Source organism: Odontomachus brunneus, unplaced genomic scaffold (assembly GCF_010583005.1).
Source record: "Odontomachus brunneus isolate Ranch 3 - 2012 unplaced genomic scaffold, Obru_v1 Obru_scaffold_003, whole genome shotgun sequence".
Lineage (NCBI taxonomy): Eukaryota > Metazoa > Arthropoda > Insecta > Hymenoptera > Formicidae > Odontomachus > Odontomachus brunneus.
Window position 1 is genome coordinate 2,181,713 of NW_022639453.1, and position 23,050 is coordinate 2,204,762.

At 34.5% G+C, this 23,050-nt stretch overlaps 2 protein-coding genes across 4 annotated transcripts in view; one reads left to right on the plus strand and one right to left on the minus strand.

The window, feature by feature from the left end:
* Positions 1–3,261: 3,261 nt before the first annotated feature.
* LOC116843461 (mitochondrial folate transporter/carrier) lies at positions 3,262–19,172 on the plus strand. The gene is made up of 6 exons (XM_032813892.1): positions 3,262–3,827; positions 12,944–13,097; positions 13,565–13,817; positions 13,934–14,047; positions 15,254–15,399; positions 18,004–19,172. The coding sequence occupies exons 1-6, from the start codon at positions 3,668–3,670 to the stop codon at positions 18,182–18,184; spliced, it is 1,008 nt and encodes a 335-aa protein (XP_032669783.1). The 5' UTR covers positions 3,262–3,667; the 3' UTR covers positions 18,185–19,172.
* A 215-nt stretch (positions 19,173–19,387) lies between these two features.
* Positions 19,388–23,050, minus strand: part of LOC116843465 — an 88,760-nt gene continuing 85,097 nt past the window's right edge. For 2 of the 3 annotated variants that reach the window (XM_032813906.1, XM_032813938.1), the window contains 3 exons: positions 21,415–21,596; positions 21,108–21,215; positions 19,388–19,700 (listed from right to left, as the gene is read on the minus strand). In XM_032813906.1, coding sequence (XP_032669797.1) covers positions 19,565–19,700; positions 21,108–21,215; positions 21,415–21,596 — 426 coding nt within the window. In that variant the 3' untranslated portion in view covers positions 19,388–19,564. Of the gene's footprint in view, positions 19,701–21,107; positions 21,216–21,414; positions 21,597–23,050 lie in introns of those variants that run through there. The other variant, XM_032813946.1, reaches the window with a different exon arrangement.

Genomic DNA, 23,050 nt, shown 5'->3' on the forward strand with positions numbered 1-23,050 from the left:
TCACAGTCGTTGATTCTTCTTACGGTCCAAGAATCAACGACTGTGATTGGCTGATTCGCTTACTGCTTACGTCTTAAGGCTCGTCTACAATAGCTGTAAGAATATGGCTGTAAGGCTGTAACGTGAGCTGTCAGCGAATGAAAATAATTCATTTCGCGTCTTACAGCCTTACAGCCATATTCTTACAGAAATTGTAGACGAGCCTTTACTGCTTAAGTTCTTCTATGTGCCGCCAGCTTTAATCCGAGAGCGATTAATGACATCATACGTCTCTACTAGCCAATCATAAAGCTTATAAGTACTTGTTTGACCAATAAATGTAGGCTGAATAACTCAGAGTGGGTTAACCCAGAGCCAGTAGAACATGCTATATAGTTCATGTTACGTATATTATAGAATTTCAGCACTGGCAATGAATTTCGGAACGCAGCCATAGTCGACTGTGATTGGTCAATTTTTAAGGCTTAAATCTTAAGGCCAAATCACACTAGTGATTGGCGATTGACGATTGACAATTAAAGATTAGATTTTAACGAATCAACAAGCTTCAGCCTTGGCTTGCTTTGTTTCAATTGGTCAAGTTCCAATCTTCAAACGTCAATCATCTATCGCCAATCGTTAAGGCCAAATCATACTAGCGATTGACGATTAACAATTAAAGATTAGATTTTAACGAATCAACAAGCTTCAGCTTTGGCTTTCTTTGTTCCAATTGGTCAAGTTCCAATCTTCAATCGTCAATTATCTATCGCCAATCGTTAATGTGATTTAGCCTTTAGTGTGATTTGGCCTTTAAGCCCATTCTACAATTACATAAACGTAGCCGTGAATGTAAGAGTCGACCAATCCGAATGTTTTATTCTTTGATTGCTTTATTCTGATTGGTTGTCATAATCACTTACAACCACTTACAACGTTCACGCAATTGTAGAATGGGCTTTATGCGTCGTCTACAATGGCAGTAGGAGTAGTAGTAAGAAATAAGCAATAAGCAAATTGACCAATTCCATTTTCACGATTCAAGAATAATCGATTGTGATTGGTTCATTTACTTACTGCTTACTACTATTCCTACTGCCATTGTAGACGACGCATTAAATCACCGAATGTAGACCACCGAATGTAGATTTTAAAGGTATAAAATGGGTACAAATTGATGATAGGTTTTTAATATTAATTAATATTTATTGTTGTACAATTTTATAATAATAATGTTACAATTATATTTCATGTTATATTTAATATTATATGTTATATGTTATATTATATTATATTATATTATATTATATTATATTATATTATATGTTATATTATATTATGTTGTATTATATGTTATGTTATATTATATTTATTATTATATGTTATATTTTATATTTAATTTTCCATAAGTATAAATCATACAGTATCATACTTTACACACTTACCTGTTTACAATTACGACATAACCTGTCATCGATCTGTATTGTCTAACAACTATAGGCAGTATGAATCAGCTTCAATGGACAACCAATTAGAATTGTGCTATATTTATAGTTCATCGACGCCATTTTGCTTCAAAACTAGACATTGTCCAGATTCTTTCTTATAGGAACTCTAGATTAACCTAGGACCAGTCGAACATGCTATTGGCCTGATTTACATCGTACACTTTATACGCGTACTAAATAGTAACTTTCTATTAGTTAATCTTAATATTGACAATGCATATCAACGGCGACGCGTTTAATTAATACAATACATTTCCTTGATGAGTATTATACCAGCTTAATATACCGTTGTTTATATATATCGTCGATATTAAGATTATCTAATAGAAAGTTACTATTTTATTGTTTAACTTTACGATGAATAAAATTGGACGATTTGATTGGTCTGCGAAGGACGACGCAACGCGTGACGTGCTAAGTGGGAACGCACTCTTAGTCCTTGTTCCCTGTTCCATGTTCTTATTGGGTGCTTTCCAATTGCTTAACACATCTTGACATACACGTACACAAACCAGTTTATTGGTCACATATTATCTAAAATATCTTGTAAGATAATATGCAACCAATAAACTGGTTTTGTGTAATATAGTGTACACAACTGGAAAGCACCCATTGATTAATGGCTCCTGCACACAGGACGCGGTAATGCTTGCCGCGCGGCGGAAGTTCGCGCGACAGCCAATCAATATGCTGCTTTCCGTAATAACTTTCTAGCTCTTACGGAAAAACAACATATTAATTGATTGTCGCATGGACTTCAGCCGCGCGGCAAGCATTACCGCGTCCTGTGTGCAGAAGCCATAAGTTTAACAACCGTATTTAGTAAAATCCGATTGATATATTCTTTTATATATCCATCTAGAAATCTAGAAATATACTCCAATCGGATTCAAGAGTTCACTAACTACGATAGTTACTAAATCGGTTTTAAGCTGCCGTGTAAACAAAGTCACTGTCTGTTATTTGGCATTGTATATAGTAAAGATGCCCGATTCTTATGGCTCCTGCACACAGGACGCGGTAATGCTTGTCGCGCGGCGGAAGTTCGCGCGACAGCCAATCAATATGCTGCTTTCTGTAATAACCTTCTAGCTCCTACGGAAAAACAACATATTGATTGGCTGTCGCGCGGACTTCCGCCGCGCGGCAAACATTATCGCGTCCTGTGTGTAGGAACCATTAATCGATTCGATTCTTTTCCTAACAAATTTAGGGAAAAAGGGTTGTTCGTGCTGCTTGCATGTTTCATACTTTTCGGTTTTAAAAAGAGATGGACGCCTAATCAGATGTTTGGAAGAAACAATCGAGTTGGTTGTCTCGTTTTTGCTTCTTCAAAACATTCCAATATACTTCTGTCTAGTTTTAAATACGAAAAATGCGAAGGTGCAAACAATATGAATAAGCCTATTTTTGGGGAAAGAATCGAATCGATTCAGAATCGGGCATCTCTAGTGTATAGGGCTTATAGAGGATTCACACCGCATCCGATGTTCAATGTACGACGTCTGTTATCCAATAGGAGAACAGCTTTCTAATAGAGAATTCAATTCTCCATTGGGAAGCTATTTTTTTATTGGATATCGAACGTCGTGACATCGAAATGTGAATCCTCTATTAAGAGCGGGCAAAACATGAAACACACTGACCATAGATGAGCATACATACTTCTGATCTGAGACAATTTTCCATAAACATCCACAGAGAGCAGAACCATCGACGGTGCGTGCGCATGCGACTGCGCAAGCGCGAGCGACGAGGTAGGTTCCTCCATTTAGCACTGCACCTTCAGGTATCCCGGTGTGAGGGTAGCGCGACAGTGCAGTGGGGCTTGGTATAGCGTCGCGACGTGGTTTCCCGCAGTTGCGTAATCTCCGTAGACCGTCGAGCGGGACGAAAGAGGGAAGCAGAGATACGACCACGGTGAACTGCGTCGAGAGCTGTCGTGTCGCGGCGAGCTATTGTGCTGACGAGCAACGACTACGACGACGACGACGCTAACAGTAACAGAGAACAGCGAGGATCTCTGCTGCGAGTGACGCTACGACAGCTCGACGACAGTGCCTCCTGCAGACCAAGAGATATGTCGCAGAGTGGAGGCGAGCGTTGCTAGCCTTAAAAAGGATGCGGTGCTCGTCGACAGATCGGTAACGAACGGTGAGCAGCTCGACATCCCCAGGAACATGTCGGCGATCAAGGGCAGTAGCACGCCGCCGGGCGCGCCGCGCCAGTTGCCTGTCTTGAGCAACTTCAAGTACGAGTACTTTGTCGCGGGCATCTCCGGTGGCGTAGTCTCGACCCTGATGCTGCATCCGCTGGACCTCATCAAGATCCGATTCGCAGGTGAGTCATACTAGCGCATTGGCGAAAATGGCGACGATTGTCACGTTGCACTTTGCAGTGAACCAACACGTGGTGCTGCGCACTGTCGATCTTCTACGGGGAAGAGCCGCGTCGACCGTGTCTTCTTGATCGTTTCGGCGCTTCGTTGAGCGCCAAGAACGGTATCAGCGCTGTGAAGTTCGCTCGCCGCAGTAGCTTGCGAAAGTATCCGTGCGATTTCGTCAACCTGCGAATGCACGTTTTTCGCCGGAAAAACTCCGTGAGAAGCTACGTGCCGTTTCCTATGAGGAGGAAAATTGTGGAAACGGAGTTTCCTTGGTCTTTGCATTTTCGTTCTGTGTGCATCGGCTTTTTTGTTCTTCCTCCCTCCCTTCTTTCCCTCTCTCTCTTTCTCTCTCTCTTTCTCATCTTTTCTCTTTCGATCGATGCGAGAAACGAATCGAACATTCTCGTCTACTTTGATATTTTAGATTTTTGCCCAATATTTCGCTTGTTTTTCGGGTTTGGACCACGTCCTGCTTGTATTCGGTCCCGACGTTTCGTAAACATTTCAATTCACTTCAGATAGCAGGGTGACCTGAAACGATTCTCTTCTACTTTTGTCGGGGAATCGTCGCTGCGGCGACGAGTCCTTGGCCTCAGCGGTGATTTTAATTCGCGTTTTACTGGCGCGATAGGATTTAATGAGCGGCAGTCAAGGTATATACGGATAGAAGTCGGGATGTTGGAATACATCGGAGGTGGAAACAGAGAAAGGAACTTAGACATCGCGAGCGGGAGAGTCGTTCGCTGTCCGTGAGCAATATTGGGAGAAAGTAATAACGAAATTTCAGCTGGTCTGGCACAATGTCGCACTTGACGAACACGAAGAATCCGAAGGGGATTACGAAACGTTTCCGCTTGGAGATGTTTATCACGGGGACGCCGTTTCGACAATGTTTCGTCATCGCCCCGCAGAAACGCACGACTGATATGAGCGTAGGGACACGTGCGGGATTAGATAAGGCGGTGGAAATTCTGTATTAGGAATATCGCTACCACAACTCATATCTCAATTAGGAATATCGCTCACTTACTATCTTGCGCGATTATTCACAAATTTTCTTTAATATCTCGTTAATATTCTCTATTAGTTGTCCTATTACGACACCGTCTTCTAGATACGGCAACGTTGAAGTATGTTCCGATATTCAGTACCAGTACTGCGAACATATACAGTTTATGTTACGTATTCTACAGATTTCAAATACTGACACTGAATATCGGAACGTACTTTAACGTTATTGTATCTGAGACACAATATTGCAAAAACTCCCTATTATTTGCGACAGTGTTATTGCAGCCTGTCGTACGGAGACGGAAATGTTTCGCAATCGCGCCGGAAGAACGTGCTTCAGCTCATTTGCTGAACAAGATTGCCAGATGTCAAAATTGAAAAATCTCCACAAACTTAAGCCTCCTTGTATCTCGCCGCGACCATGTTGGATTTGTGACGTCAGAAGTGAGGAATGACACGAAAGTTGCGTGCCATTTCTAAATAAAGATAAATACGGACAAAAGAGCACTTGAGATCGTTTGATAATATTTATAAAATTGTCTGAAAAGTATCCCTTCCTCTGACGACTGATAAATAGTTGTATAATAAATGGTGAAATGAAGCATACAAACAAAACAGACTTATTCCATCATCGTGTTTCATTTCACCATTTATTATACGACTATTTATTGATCATTAAGGTAAAGGGATACTTTTCGGACAATTTTACAAATGCGTACAAGCAATCTCAAATGTTTTTTCATCCATATTTATCTTTATTCAGAAATGGCACGCAACTTTCGTTAGCATGTCATTCCTCGCTTCTGAAATCACAAATTTGACCTGGCCGGCGAGGTACAAAGAATCTTAAAGAAAAAGCTGGGAATGCAGTTTGTGAAAATAAATTTTTTGAAGTATATATAAATTTATATCATCATAAAAAAATATAGCAAGAATAAAAAAAATATTATAGTAAGCATATAAAAATATAAAAAAATAAAAAAATTGGAAGTGTAGTTTATAAAAATATTTTTTGAAGAATATATTAATAATATACAGAAAAATGGTAGAGGATTTTTTTATTCAGTTAAATGTATAAGCATACGACGGCAGATATCGCTACTACAACTCATTTACTATATTTCGCGCGATTATTCATAAATTTTCTTTAATATCTTGTTAATTATTGCGAGTATCGCAAAATAGTACAAGACTTTTATGTTCACTTTAACATATACTATGCCTCTACGAGTGTTTGGAAGGTTATTCTGAAACGTCCTGTATAATCATTACAATAAAACGATAAATAAAAAATATATTAAAGTAAGTAAAAATATAAGAATGTAATCAGATCTATAAAATTATAATTGACAACGGCAAGCAAAAAAATATATTGTTACAATAATATAATTTAAATATATGTTATTATTTATATTAAAAACTATATATTAAATATATTATATTAATATTAATAATTTTAATTTAATATAATTAATTATATTAGTATATCAAATATGTTATTATATATATAATAACATATTTATATATAATAATGTTATTATATATTAAAAATATATTATTACATTATGTGGTTATAAGTTTATAATTATAATCATCATGACAGTGACAAACGGAGAAAATTAGACAAAAAATATAATACTTTATTTTAAATATATGTTCAGATTCTATATATTTTTATCTTAATTTATAGGTTAAGATTATACGTAGTTCTTTCAACGTACATATTTAAAATTAAAATCAATAGTGTATGTTATTGAATGAACTAAATATATTTATGGCAGCCCGCAATGACATTTTATTGAATCAACTCTTTTTTTTAATTCTAATAACATTTTGTTCTCAGTGTAGACAACCTAGAACATTGATAGTAAAATCTCCAGTTGAAATCTGACTCTAGTTGCAATCTGGTCTGACAGCTCTATTACTAAAACGTTTTTATGTGTTCCCGTGATTTGATTGAGTAATAGATGTCGGATTGATTTAAGTAGGATCTAGTATGGAGAAGGAAATTTGATGGAATTAAAAAAAATTGAATGTGTGACAACAAACAAACCAAACGCATTTTAAAATTGAAGAAAATAGAATTTTTATAATTCTAGAAATTCTGTTTCTTTGAAAATAATTCGTGCATTGTCGAAATTATTTCTCTGTAATTGATTTGAATTTGATAGGTCGATTATACGATCGATATTTAAAAAAAAGGATTTATGATCGTAACGAAAATGATCTTGATACGAGAAATTAGCTAAGAGAGATAAATAGGAATAGCAAACACTGCGATATCGCATATGTTTTGTATTTAATCAATATAGCTGAGAAACGGAATTTTTATCTGAATTATTTGTGAAATTTAACAAGAAAACCTGTCTGTGACATCCATATAGGTTAAAGCCAGTCATTCTTATAAAAATTGATTATGGTAAACAAAAAAGATTAGCTACGAGAGATAAATGAATGTAATATTCACTTAAATTTGCTTGCAAATATTGCTAAAATGCTACTGCCGTAATCTCTGTGTATCACAAACAATTCTCTAGCAGATATAAAAACCAAGGACAAACTGCGGCGTTTCAAGGTTCATCTATAATATGCGGTTTAAGGGGACTGGAGGGTCAGATTGCCTGAAAATAGTGTTTGTTCTTTTACAATTTTTTATGACAAACTGAATAAATATGCGAAAGTATTATTTTGACGTATATTTATACAAATAAAGAGAAGAAAAATATAATTTTGATGATACTCAAATACTCAATATAAGTATATAGTACATGCAGTTAAAATATTTCATATTTCTTTTCAAGTCATTTTGCAGTAATATCTTGACTCTCGGTGGTTCAATTAAGCTAAATTTTAGGTTGAAAATGTGAACCACTGACAAACTCGTGAAAATATTTAATTTTGAAATATTAATTTTTTTACTATAAAGAGACTGAAAATTTAATAATATTCCATTAAAATATTTGCAATTTTGTTTTATTCAATTTATTTTATAACTTTTATTCAATTTCTATTATAGTGGTTCACACGATAACGACAAATTTTCTACTTAAAATTCAGCTTAATTAGAGAGTATTACTGCAAAATGATTCCCTTGAAGAGAAAAACGAAATATATTTTAACTGCATGTACCATACACTTATATTGATTATCAAAATTATATTTTTCTTCTCTTTATATGTTATATAAATACACGTCAAAATAACATTTCGCATATTCACTCAGTTTGTCATAAAAGATTGTGAAAAAATAAGTATGATTTTCAGGCAATCTGACCCTCTAGTCTCCTTAAGTTTGGCGTAAGTTGGAATAAGAAATAACAATAATTTATTTTGCTTACGCCTATATTCTAGGCTTACGCCTACTTCCCTTACACCGGAAGTATTTCTCTGAAATAAATTTACTCTGCATATTGTAGACGGACACTTGCTTTCATTTATGTCAAGTTTATTCTGTGTATATTGTAGACGAGTCTTTATAAGTCTACTTGGACCAGCAAAACATTTTGTTGAGTGAATGCGAAATCGGCAGAAATGAATTCTCACGGCAGCTGTGAGAGAGCTTATCCGCCGAGGTAGAGTGTGTATAGCTGTCAATTTCACGCGTCGTGACAAGTCAAACAGATCGATCGAATCACCGTTCTGAATAATCGTATGCTCCGTCGCGAATACAATCAAGCTGGAACCGCTTATTCTTGTTACGTGTGGCTATTAAACTCCCCGAGGTTACGTCCATATGTCATTTACGAGTAGACTTTAAAGCTTGATTTACAATCATTTTTGCTTCCCGTTTCTCTTTCTTTATCTCTTTCTGTCTCGACTTTTAAGCCTTAATCTTAGTGTTTTCTTTCTGTTTCTTTCTCTTGATCTCTTTTTTACTCAAACTTTAACCCAAAAAAGATAGGAAACATGAAACAAAGAGTACATTGTGGATTAGACTTTAAAGCTTGATCTGCAATATGTTATTTGTCTCTTGTTTCTTTTTCTTTATCTCTTTCTGAGATAAAGCACACTTCAAGCCTTCAAGCACATCTTAAGCCTTCAACTAAAAAAAGACAGAGGACAAGAAACAGGAAACAAAAAGCACATTGCAGATTAGGTTTAAATCAGAAAAAGACACAGAAAAAGAAAGCAAAGAGCACATTGTAAATTAAGCTTTAGCCCAAATCTGCAATTTGCTTCTTATTTCTTTCTCTTTATCTCTTTCTGACTTATCAAGTTTTAATCAGAAAAAGAATTATACATAGTGAACAAGAAACAGGAAACAAAGAGCACATTGTAGAGCAGACTTTAAGCCAGAAAAAGACAGAACAAAAAACAGCAAGCAAAGAACACATTATATAGATTAAGCTTAAATGTGTGTGATTAAGTTGTTTGATGCTACCTAGGAGGAATATTATAAATTATATTATGAATAAGGGTAGAAAAACAAAAACAGAAATAAAGATAAAGATAATATAGTTGAAATTAGGTTTAGATATTTATGCTAGCATTTTCCTTAATGTTGTATAGCGCCCTGAATATTCTTTCGTTGTCTATGAATGCCAAATAGTCTACTGAATTATTCAGTAATTAGCTATTTGCAGCTATTCCTAAGTAATATAGTTCATATATTAGTATTTTTGTTGTTTAAAAAGTAATCATTTAAAGAAAATATGGTCTAAGGCCGGTATTTATAGTCCGATCTTATATTTAAGATCATCTTAAATACTGTCTTAAGATGTCATGAACCAATTACAGAGTCGTACTCGCATCTTAAGACATTACTTAAGACGGTCTTGAAATAAAATTCGAACTATGAATACCGGCCTAAGTCTTGGAATTTTTTGAGCCGTACATTCGCAGTTCGATTTTTCTACGATGTTTTTATCCTAAAGATATGATTTAGCGCTTGTATGCTGTGTCCTAATCTTTGATATTAGTGCAATAATTTCTCTTGGCAAACGCTTTAAATTTTTGAACCATTCGTCTTTTAGCCAGGGTTCCTTTCTACGAAAATATCTAGCTCCTTTTTGGAGTGTAGGGTCTCGTAGGAACGATTCTTCTTTGATATTCGCTAGTATATTCTCCCGAATCGCTCACATTCATATCACTCGTTCGAAAGATACGAGCACGATTTCCGCGTGGCGCGGGAACGGGACCTTCGTTCTTCGCTCTCATCCGCTTTAAGCTCGCCGAGGCTCTCGACGACACCTCATCAGCTATTTACATCACCTTTAATTGTGACGTCACAGACCAGTGGATAAAATAGAACTTTTTTTTTTCACACGGGGGCATATCGCGATATCGCGAATTCGAGGTGAGAACCGTGTGCGCGTCGTCGGATTCCCAGCGGAATATTTGTTGGCCATTCACCAAGCGTCAAGTCACGAGAATCCCGCGCGTTGCGTCAGCGACACGTGACTGCTGTTATTGAGCCGCTTGGTCGCGCGTGGCCGGATTGCGCGCGCTCGAGCAGTCGGATGGTCCGGGATTCAACAGATGGTGTGAATAGAGGGAGTCTTGCCTTCGTGAGATCGTCACGGGCGCGTTTATTCTCGGAGATGCGAACGCACGTCGCAGCCGACTGCGATCTTCGTCAGCGTCGATCCCCCTCGTTATCGCCCGAGAACTATTCCCCGCGCTATCGCGATAGCGAGATGAAAATTTTCTCGGTAAATAAGACGCGCGCGGGATGAGTATCGCTGTTTTCAGTACGGCATCCGAGATACGCGATACGCGGGTCCAACACTACGACATTTATGCGGTGATAAGAGCGCGCAGATATACTCGATGTTCGATATTTGATACTTGGAATTTGTGTACATACGCGACGAGAGAGCGTGTGTACCTAAACGTTACATTTAAATAGTGTCTATCACGAGGCGACGCGTTATCGCCTGCTCCTTTCGTAAATAGAAGCGAGCGAGAGAAAGCGGACTGTGCGATAATTAACATACGAAATTGAATATATTACGTGATGGCGGTCGTGTGTAATTTGAACGAAAGATAGAAAACGCTTTCATGTGGACGATTAACTTTGCTGACATGGCTTCACTGCTTATTAGATAATAATAATAAAATAATAATAATAATAAAAATATAGTAATAATTATAATATAATATAATATAAATAATAATTATAAAAAATATACTATATCGACTGCTGCAGCGATTTCACATTTGTAACTATCATGACTAATTAATAAGTAAATTTTAAAATATATTAGATATAATATAGAAAAATTATAATAATATAAAATATAATATATTATAATAATATAAAAATATAATAAAAAATATATAATATATATAAAAAAATATATATGTGAATATATGGATATATGGATATATTAACTCCCCCCTCTCTTTACACACGGCACATCTTCTGACATACTTACACTGCGTTTTCGTTCTTATTTGTATAATCTCATAAAAGTGCTAATAAAAATTTATGAAAAATTATGAATATACTTTTAAAATTAGAAATATAGAATTTTAAATATAGAATAGAATTATGTAAAACAAGAAATAATTACAAATATTTACTTGTGTACTTTATTTTATTGCAAATATAAAAAGAACTCGATAAAACCATAAGTTTACATAAAAATTTGTAACTTTTCTAGAAATAAATTAAAAAAATTATTCTAGGATTTTCTTGTGTGTGTGTGTGTGTCGATATTTGAATCTTTAGGAATCAAAACATTACACATTTTAATTTATTAAAATGTGTAATTATTGGAGTATATAAAAATATATAATTTTTTTTGCTGAGGGTCGAGTAAAATAATGAATAGTTACAAGTTTTTGTGATATTAATCTACTATATAAAATACGAATTTTATTAAGAAAATTTTATAAAAACTAGCTATATATCTGAATCTTTTTTGTTCGAGGTTAAAGTTTGACGATACAGAAATCTTGATCACGTATATAAAAGTAAACAAACTACTTACATACAACTTTTCGTATATATTATATTTAATGTAAAGAAGCGAAATATAACGTAAAATTACCTTTATTTTAGACTTTGATACTTTCCTCTGGCACGCTGGGGTTAAAAACGATTCTATAGTAATTTTGCGTTTTTATTACGTGGCAGGTAACTGAAATGGCATAACTGTGTAGACCTTTTCATCGATTGTAACTTTCTTTAGCGCTGAACTGAAAGTTTTCTCTCGCATTTCACGAATTGAAGGCAATTTAAAATTTAAAATCGGGTGAGATCAAAAATGACCTTAGTGTGCTAGATTTAATAATCAATTGTTAATAATCAATTGAAAATGCATGACGTTATTTCTGATTAGCATTACGAAAGCTTCGAAAAATTCAAGCGAATATATTGAATTGAAAAAGTACTTTATTTGTAATTATAATGAATTACTTAATTAATTGTTAGTTAATTAGTTACAATTAAAAAAAAGATATTTTGACATATATATGGAATCGATTGTTGTAAAAATACACAGAAAAACTTAAAAAGAAAATTCCGTTGCACTTTGTAGATATGTTGATACTCCAGCATTTAAAAATATCATTAGATTATCATATCGTTTTCTCTTATTATTATATGTATATAAGTATTTAGGTGAGATTATCGAAAAGTAAATGTTCTAGCTATTTTATATCTGATTGGAAAATATCATGATAAATATTTCGCAAAGTATTCATTTTTTTATTGTCTTCCCAGCTCTTTTATATGCAGAATGGCTGAAAAAATTGATTTATATTTAAAAACCACGAGTTCTTAAAAAAGAAGTAAAGTCCTTAGATCTTTCAAGTTACTCCACTCAGAAAAGAAAATATTGTCATCATAAGACGACCGCTTCTGTATCTTGAAATTTTTGTAATTTGTTAGATAAATAATTTTTTTACTTTTGTATTTAGAAGATATTTAAGATGAAAACAGTTTGAGAGCAGTTATTGTTTTATTCTGTAAAAAGTTCGAAATACTTACCAATGAATTCTTAGAGACATTTTGTAATGTTTACAGTGATAAGGTCGAATGTTTTTCGTCTGATAAAAATCTACGACTTCTTACGGAAGAGATTTGTCTAATTGCTTTCGTCTTCCCATTGCAGTGAACGATGGCCAGGCGGGTGGAGCACCGCGGTATAACGGTCTCAGAAGTGCTATCAGCCAGATCGTTAAGACCGAGGGATTACGTGGACTTTATAGGGGTGTAACACCGAACGTTTTGGGATCAGGCAGTTCGTGGGGTTTCTACTTTTTCTTGTAAGTCCGCAATGTCTGGAATTGGACGTGCTTTATTCGGCATGATGAGTTGAAAGCGATGAGTAATTCTAATTTGACGCAGCATTCTAATTAAATTGAACAATTAGAATCTGTAATAGCTCGACTCGGAGAGGACCGTTGTAGAGTCCGAGCACTCGAGAAAATTACGGTAGATAGCAATAAATTTCCATGTCGTTGAAACTTGTAAATATAGCAGAGAACAAATTTATATCAATTCCCTTGGTTATAAATTGAATCAGTTTCTTCAATAAAGAGTGACGTAACACACGAACGAATGTTGAGTTTCGTTACAATTTGTAAATAGTAGGACAAATTTATATCAATTTTCTTGGTTATAAATTGAATTTGTTTCTTCAGTAAAGAGTGATGTAACACACGAATGAAATTCTCAACGTTCATTCGTAGATAACGAATGATGATAGACTAACGGAAAGATCGCATTGCAGCTACAATACGATAAAGACCTCGATTCAAGGTGGGAATTCGAAGAAACCGCTCGGACCATCCATGCATATGTTCGCCGCTGCTGATGCTGGAGTGCTCACCTTGCTTATGACTAACCCGATATGGGTAGTAAAGACGCGGTTGTGTTTGCAATATGCTGAAGACGTGAATATGGCGGAATCCAAGAAATATCGCGGGATGGTAGACGCTTTAAAGAAGATTTATAAAACGGAGGGCATTAGAGGCTTGTATAAGGTACGCGAGAACGTTGTCTCGACGAATCTTAGGTCCAGTTATGACTAAACTTTGTAGAAAGCTTTTGACTGTTTTAATGTTAGTGCAAAATTATCGCACGGTTGCATTTTCTGCAGGGTTTAGTTCCTGGATTGTTTGGTGTCTCACACGGAGCGATTCAATTTATGGCGTACGAAGAAATGAAAAATAAATACTACAATTATTTGAATGTAGCCATTGATACGAAGCTGGTAAGTTGAAAGATATATTTTATATATATATTCACACATATTTTCCTAAAAAATTTCACGTACTATATTAGCGGCTTAATTCAATTTTTCACTCAAATTTTCGAAATCCTCACCGTTACAATACACGACATATCTTTTCACATGTTGTATTTTATTGGTATATTTGTAATATTATCTAACGGAAATGTTACTCATGAATTAATTATTGGGGAATTAAGTTAATGAGTATTAAGAGTTAATGAGTAATATATACTACTTCTTTTTTAATTCTTGATATATTATTGTAATATTAATTAAATTAAAGGATATATAAATCATTATTAAGGTGATTATTTAAAGTAATTAAAATAATTATTTCGAAAAGGTTACACTTCACGTATTATTTTGATTTTAATATACATTATAGAGAGTGGAATTCTGAGTCATCTGTACTTTAAATCATGTTGGGTTTTTCGTGTAGTTCTTGGAATATGACTTTAAAATTTTGTAAATTTTAATCTTTATTATTCCAAACATATATACTATTTTAGTCAAATAAATTTTACATTATATTATATATAGAATAGAGCTATTCTTCACTACTATCATTCCAAACATATTGTGTGTGTTATTTTTCTTTGTTTATATTTTCTATTTACATTTGCTAGTCGCCTTTAAATACTAGCGTTTCCTTCATAAATGTGATGATATTCGTGAATCTTTTGTGAACTAAATTGATAAGTATCATGTGCTACAATAACAAATTTAAAAAAACCAAGGTCCCTGAACAAAGCTTGAGCTAAAACAACTTATCAATGAAATACTTCTTTATAAATTTCGCTACACTTCTAAACTCAACGTATTGAACGTGAATCCTTTTTTCAGTACTTTTATTCTTCATTATACAACGTACTTAACCTATGTTTAACATAAGAAATGTATAGAAAGATGAATAATATGAATGATATGTTTAGAGTGATAGCTATACAATAAACAGAATAGACAGAAACAACTGATATTATAATCTGATATAAAATTATAACACTTTGAAGCGATTTCAAAGTGATTCAAAATACTCAAAATCCCTCTGTAACATATTATGCTCAAAGATCCCTCTATAACATATTATGTTCAAAAGAAATATGGCATGAAAAAATCATAGACAAAAATAGGTGAGAAATTGGTGGAAACCTAAAAATGGTTGTTAATAAACGATTCTTATTACAGAGTACAACGGAATACATCATCTTTGCGGCAATGTCAAAACTGATCGCCGCGGCGTCTACGTATCCTTATCAAGTGGTGAGGGCTCGACTTCAGGATCATCACCACGACTACCGGGGTACCTGGGACTGCGTTCAGATGACTTGGAGGTCAGAAGGGATCAGGGGTTTCTATAAGGGTTTATCACCTTACCTTTTACACGTTACGCCAAACATATGTCTCATTATTCTTATTTACGAGCATTTTACTAATGGTAGTTAATTCGCGTGAATACCTTATCGCTGTGGTCGTAAGTGAAAACCTCTGCAACTCTAGACAATTACCGTAATCATTTTTATTTTTGTTTTTTTTTTTTTTTACGTTATAGAGCGTAACATCATATATCGTAATATAAAGCGTAACGATTTATCGAAACTTATGATGCAAGAATGGGTGTGTGTATGGTCTTTCGACGATGACGTGGCCGTAGTACTCAATCTTTTAATATAAACAAATATCACACGTCCCGCGCAACCACTTGTGAAGCGGTGCTATGCGGTTAGTTGTTATTCGCATTAGCTATAGTAGACAAATTTTTGTTATTCCGAGGAAAAATGTCGTATAGAGTAATTTTACTTTCTCGAGCACTCTTGTGTTCTGAGGATCGGCTGCAAAGATCATTAGCAACATTTTTTATTTGTTTTTCTTTCCGATAGAGGACACGCAGATGGCGGTCTTCTATCCTATGTGCGCGTCAAGCGCAGACACATTTTTTCGATATTTTCTATGATTTTTATTTCTTTTAATTTGTATATTAGATTCATGTTGAGTCATATGACGCTGAAAGGAGATGTCCGAAATAGGGAAAATATTTTTTAAGAAGCTGGTACTACTATTGCCCTTTTAATTTCTCGCTCATAGATCGCAAATGAATGAACGGATCTTGAAATGACAATAGTTTGCACGGCGCCACGCGCGTATCTTACATAGGATGTATGTTTTATTTATTCTGTTCACACGCTTTATTATCCAAGCACATTGAGAGACTGCGATAGCGATAGAACGAACGGATGAAGTTACTCTATTATTCCTCTTCCTAATTTATAAAGCTTTAACTTACAAATTCACGACGGAATTTGGTTGACGTGCTTTATATGCAATCACGGCTTTGTTATAATACAAGACAATGTATTTTAACTGAAACGCCTCATTGAAACTTATATAAGGCATGTCACACGACGATTAGACTACTACAAAAAATAAGGACTCCCGTTTGATTGGCGTATCGCGTGGACGATTTGAGCGTCGGCTAAAAACTCGATTTAGTCGAACATACAAACCTATTGACACGCTTGTTTATACGCAAATAAAAGTGGAAAGAAATGAGAAACGTGTCGAAGTGAAACTGACGATTTATGCGCAAGCACGCGTAAACTGCAACACACCGAAAAGATATTCCAGATATCGCGTCGCGGAAGACGGCGTAATCTCGAGTGACGAGATCGGTAACCAAATATTCGCATAACCATGCAAACAACCTCATACTTTCGATGCATAACGCGCGAACAAAAAAAAAATATATATACGAATTGATGATTTCTGTGTCTCCGCTCCATTCGGCGAGTTTAGTGCGTATGAAAAGTCGCTCGGCTTTCCCGGCGACTTCTATTCTGTTTTGTTTTAGGTTTAAGAGCAAATGTAGCGAAAATCGGCTGAATCTGTATTCTATCTTGTTTCCTACGACGAGAGAGCTGCTCTACTACTCCGTAACGATTACTTACCTCATTCTAATTAAATGGAGCACATTAGAGTTCGCAAATAGCTCGAATCCGCAGAGGATCGTCGTAGAGTCTCCGAACACTCGCGAGAGTTACGGTAGATAGCAATAAGATTCAACGTCGTTGCAACTTGTAAATAGTAGGACAAATTTATTTATATGAATTCCCTTAATTATAAAAATGAATCTGTTTTTTCGGTGAAGAATAACAAAACACATGAGAGAAGACATTCGAGCAACATTGTGACGATATTAATAAACTCACACACACACACATATCGAAGGTTGTCTGTTATTGAATTGCTACCAACTTCTGATTACTTCACTATCTGATCATTCTATCTTTATTATCTGCATCTATATGATCATCATATACACGCATTCTAATGTATAATCATCGTCACCATCATCACCGTCGTCCCTGGATTTTATTTCTTCGTTCTATCTCCCGATTATATCAATATTTATTGACAATTTCCTCTTAATGAGCTGCTGATCGAGCAGCGGGATATGCTATCGTGACGTAATCACGATTTAATTAAATAACGTTCATCTCGATTATATTTTCCAACGAAAGTATTTATATTAGGCGGCTTGCTAACTGATAACATGTGCAACGGCGTCATGCGTTACGACGAAGGTTGGGTGTAGTAGTTTAAGCCACCAGCAGTACGATTTTTGTGAGCGTACGATTTTTTACGATATCACACAGACATGTCCAGCGCGTATCGCAAATCTCTAATCAGAGAGATTTTTCGATCGTGATAAGAAATACAAACGAATAAGAACAACGCCTTAGTTTCCTTTGTTGTTGCGTAATTCGAAACGTTTTTATATGTATATTTTTTTCTTTTTTCATTCGTAGAAAATCTCACGTGGCATCAAGAATCGTACGCGGGTTAAATTAATAATGAGTGTCTTTCCCGGAGTACGCTTCGCGTTCTCGAGAGCAAAGCAAAGAGTAAAACAAAGGCGTATTGCTGGTGGTTCGTTGCAGGTATGAGAGTTGGCGTGGCTTTTACAAGGGATTAAGCGTAAACCTGACCAGAGTGACCCCAGCGACAGTTATTACGTTCGTGGTCTACGAAAACACAATACATTATCTGCGATCCAGCAGCGCTACTGCGGGAGAAACGATTGCCGTGTCTGCGCCTGCGACTAGTCAGCTGAAGGGGTAAGGTAAAACTCCTCCACGAGACGCTGCCGCTTATGAGACAACACGGATCGCATACTGGGAATCACGTAGACGCATCGTCGCATTCGTGTGTCTGCTGATGAATTCGATGGAATCCAGTTGTATAGTAATCACGGTTAAAGCAGAATACTTAGAAATAAGAAAGAAAGATTTCCAGCTTTGGAGGATACAAAGATTCGAGTTTATTGTATTTCACTTTCCGATGAACAATTTAGAATATGAATACATAATTTTAATAATAATTTAACCGGTGCAGCACGCGTCAAATCGTGTTACTTTTTAAGTTACTTTTTAAGTATTTTGAAGTGAAATTTCTGAAAATATTCACTGAGGAAGCAATAGTGAAATTGTCACCAGAAATCGTTAGAGTGAATATGTCAGCTAAGAATGGATTGTGACTATATAATAGAGCGAATTATATCACTCTTTATAGTAGAGTGAATTTGATTTTCTGTTACAGTTCTTTCTGTTATAGTTCTGTTATTGTTATTTGATCTCCTGTTATAGTTGAATACGTTAGATCCATTCTTCAATTTTGAGCTCGACCAGAGGATTTGTATGAATGGAAAATCATTCAGATTTGACCGTCACTTTAGTCTTACGCCCTTATTCTGTGAATCCTCTTTTATTGAGAAAATTTACTCAATAAGTGTGACTTATTATTGCTCTCTAAATGTGACTTCTAAACTTTCTGATAGCCCTTCTGTTGCCTGTCTGTCGCAGAGGTTACTTTTATTGATAAAAGAGAGTTCAGAACAAGAGCTACAGGATGAAAAAGCACTTTAAGACACTTAGATACTGTTGTGTGAATTAGTAGTTATTGTTATTAATTGTTTCTTATATGGAACATGCGTGTGTGAATAATGTGAGGCGCGCATAATCTATCTGAGAGCGCGTTTTCTATATTCAATTAGGTAATTCAATAAAAGCGTGTTAATTAACGTCCGTCGACTAAGTATTGAGATCGCATTTTCGCGATAATTTCCAAGAGATACGTATTAGTTTTTCGTTTCATTCTTTCATGATTTGTTTTATATTTTGTATGTACTATTTCTTATTTTTACAAACAGATTTTATAAAATGTCTAGATATAGCTTCCGGAATGGAGCCGTGTCTTGAATCAGCGATATGCCAAGACACGGCTCCATTCCGGAAGCTATATCTAGACATTGTATCAATGGCCGTGAAAGCCTCAAATCTAGATTTTATAAAACTTTATTTCTGTTGATTTAATAATTTATGTACGGTTTATCTATATAACTGGCACAATACTAACATTTGTCAACTTTTGCAAGCAGATATTTCTGGCACGACGCATGTAATGCTAATAAATATTGCATTTATTAATTATGAAGATAGCCGTTTACGTAGCTCCGACGTGATTGCTCACTAGGTCAAAAGGATTCACGGGACATTTCTTGTAACGTCGGTCGCAATGCTGCTCACGTTCGGCTTCTATGATTTCATTTGGGAGATTTTCGTCTCTCGAGCTAGAGGGCCTATGACAGAGATATAAAACAATGTTACAACTTCAAAGTTTAATCACAGAGATATTCGACGTTAGATATCACGTTAGATATCACAGGTAAATAATAATTGAATATTTTCTTTGATAGTTTCACAAGCCAATAGAAAAAAGTCCATTGCGGAAAGTTAGTTCTAGTTAGTTAGTTGGTGCGAAAACTTGTTTCTCCTGTGAATTCGGAGATCCGCACGTAAATAAATCGCAAAAATGTGGCATATTTTTTTTAGGCGCATTTGTTCGAAATAGATATCGTAAATCCTTATCATTTGAGATAGGCGAATATGAGTAAAACGGAGAAAATTTAATACGCTTCTATGCAAGATTTTCGTTATTATTGTGTTTGTATCGTCTCCGAGATTCGTTAGCACGAATGAAAATAAAACCGGATTTATATGTTACTGTACGTTTTATTTCCCGCATTGCTTATTCGTAAGGCTCGTCTACACTATAAAAAAAATTGATCGGAACAACTTAGAATCGAGTTGAGCGAATTCAATTACGGAGTTGTGTATGGCGAACTAATAGCTTAAATTCTTTCATTATTATTTTAATGTTCTTGTAATCTCTTATTTGTATCAAATAAGTTAAATATTCAATACAACTGATTAATCATGATATTGATTTGACTATTCCGAAAAGTAACAGTAACACCAATAAAACACCCAGACATCATAATGTCTAAAATCAGAATATAAGGCGTCTTAAAGATAATCTTTAAAACGCCTTAAAGACATTTATCGCCTTAAAGACGTAAATCGTCTGAAAGACACCTTAAAGAGATAATCTTTAAGATAATCTTTAAGATGTCCCGATTTTAGACATTATGTTGTTTGAGAAGTAACACCAAATGAGTTGTCAAGTGTAACAAGAAATAGTTGTTAATAGTAGCAAGAAGTTTAACTCAACTTTTCTTTCAAGTTGAATGCGTTACATAACATTATCAAAGGGAATATAATATTTCATTAAATTCTATGTATATGATAGACCGTTAATTTAAACAGTGTCTATCCTGTTATTTACAAGAAATTAACGATTTAAATTTAACAGTAAAAGACATACTAGTTGATATAACCGAAGGATGCCAGATAACTTCAGAAAAGGATTTTGTACAGTTGGAATATATAAGGAGACACACACATAAAAACAAAATAAATTATTTTTACATTTCTTATTTCAAATTTCTTACTTCAACTTACGCCAAGTTCATTCCGCGTATTGTAAACGAGCTTGTATGCACACAATTATGAAAATATATTCAGGTTGTTCCTCCCTGATGAAACGGACTGAAATGTTCGCGAAACGTCGGAATCAAACAAAGAAGAATCCACGTGGCTCAAATCCGGAAACCAAATCTAAAATATATATATTTTTTAATACTTACGTAAATACAATCTGCAGGATGTCACCGAGCACTCCATTTTCGCTTAAAGGATATTTTGCAGCTTCGCAAATTATTCTCAGTAAACAATCCAGTCCAGGATAGCCCAGGCTTGTGCAAGACACACATATGAAATTACAATATGCGAGTTTTTGTATTGTGTATTTATGTGAGTCGTTATGTGAGTCGCTAAATTATACTTTAAAGTAGTAATTTTTTGTATCATTACGAAAAAAATATCAGGACAAGCTTTACAGTGAAAGTTCTCCATAATCGCGATACGAAAGAAGTATAATATTGATAGATCTACCTTTCTAGTTTCTTTATAGATGCTCTATACACTAACTGACGATCAAGACTTCGTTTCGTGAAATAATTTTCTTCGTGATAATAACTCGAATTCCACGGTAATCCGTAATTTGCCTCAAAGTAAAACGACACGGCGATCGATTTATCGGGAATATCTACTGGAATTCCGACAGCAAAGAATATCTACAAGTGAAAATGTGTAAATATACAAGTGTAAATATGTAAATGCACCATCCTCTATCCACACTCAAAAAACCTTTATTTTTATTTTAATTTATAATAAGTTTATCAGTTGCAGGTAGAATATAAGCAAATATTAAATAATCTAATAAAAATGTATCGGAATAATGGACGTATAAACCAAACGCGTTTTCACAATTTGCTTCTTGTTATTTTATATTTTCAAGAGTGTAAAATGAAAGTAAAATGTTATAATCAATCGCTCTTGGCGGCAATGATAAAACTTAGATAGATTTTCGTGATTATCACGATATGAAACAATTGATAATGGCAATATTACAATTCTTTTAATTACATTGATGGACCAAATATACTGTACTAAATTAATTATTAACCATTGTAGGCAATATATATTTTTTACTTTTTCTGTGGCCATATGTGACCAAAAATATATATATGACCACATTTGTGACCAAAAATATGTCTGTGATATTAAGTCTCATTCACTTACATATAATTAGTGTTGTTAATGAATAATTAATGGTATTTGAATAATCGGTCGTACGGCTAATAAAATGTCAATAAAAAAGTATATATATACACATATATACACACACATATACATATATATACATACGCACACACATTCATATGCATATATATATATCTGGGATAATATACGTATTTAAAAGACGTCATTATGATGTTATTAAGATGTTATTAAGATGTCATTAAGATGTTATTAAGATGTTATTAAGATGTCTAAAGACATCTTATAGACATCTTACTTCAGAAGTCTTAGTAGACTCATAGTCTACAACCTTGTTTTAAATCGTCAGAAATAGCCGTAAGCAAATTGACCAATCGCAATTGATTATTCCAAGAATAACTTATTATAGTTGGTCAATTTATTTATGGCTTACGGCTTAAAGCAAAGACTAAAGCTTGACTAAAGCTTGTGGACTAAGATAAATATATCTTAAAGACATCTTATTTTAGACGTCTTTATGACGTCTATTGAGTAACATTTTTAAAACTATATATAACTGTCCACATTACTGACTTGAGATTTATGCACATTGTTGCTATAGCAACTGTTATTTTTGTTTATAACGACCTCTTAGTCTTTGCGAGCGTCGTGTACGCAAAACATCAAAATCTTAGAGAAATTATTAAATTGTGAATTTTTATAATTTGGTTAGTTTACTGTTTTAAGTTGCTGTGCTGAATAAAAATTTCCTTTCTTTCGTATAGATGGTTTTTTAGCAAATGAGTAAAAAAACGATAATAAATAAAACATTCTTTCTTTTTTAATATATAATTATAGAAATCTATAATAACATATATACAGGGTGTTCAAAAAGTCCCGGACCGGTGAAATATCTCGAAAACTAAGCATTTTAGAAAAAAATGTTTCAGATAAAAGTTGTGGCGTTTAAAAAGATGTATTTACTGAT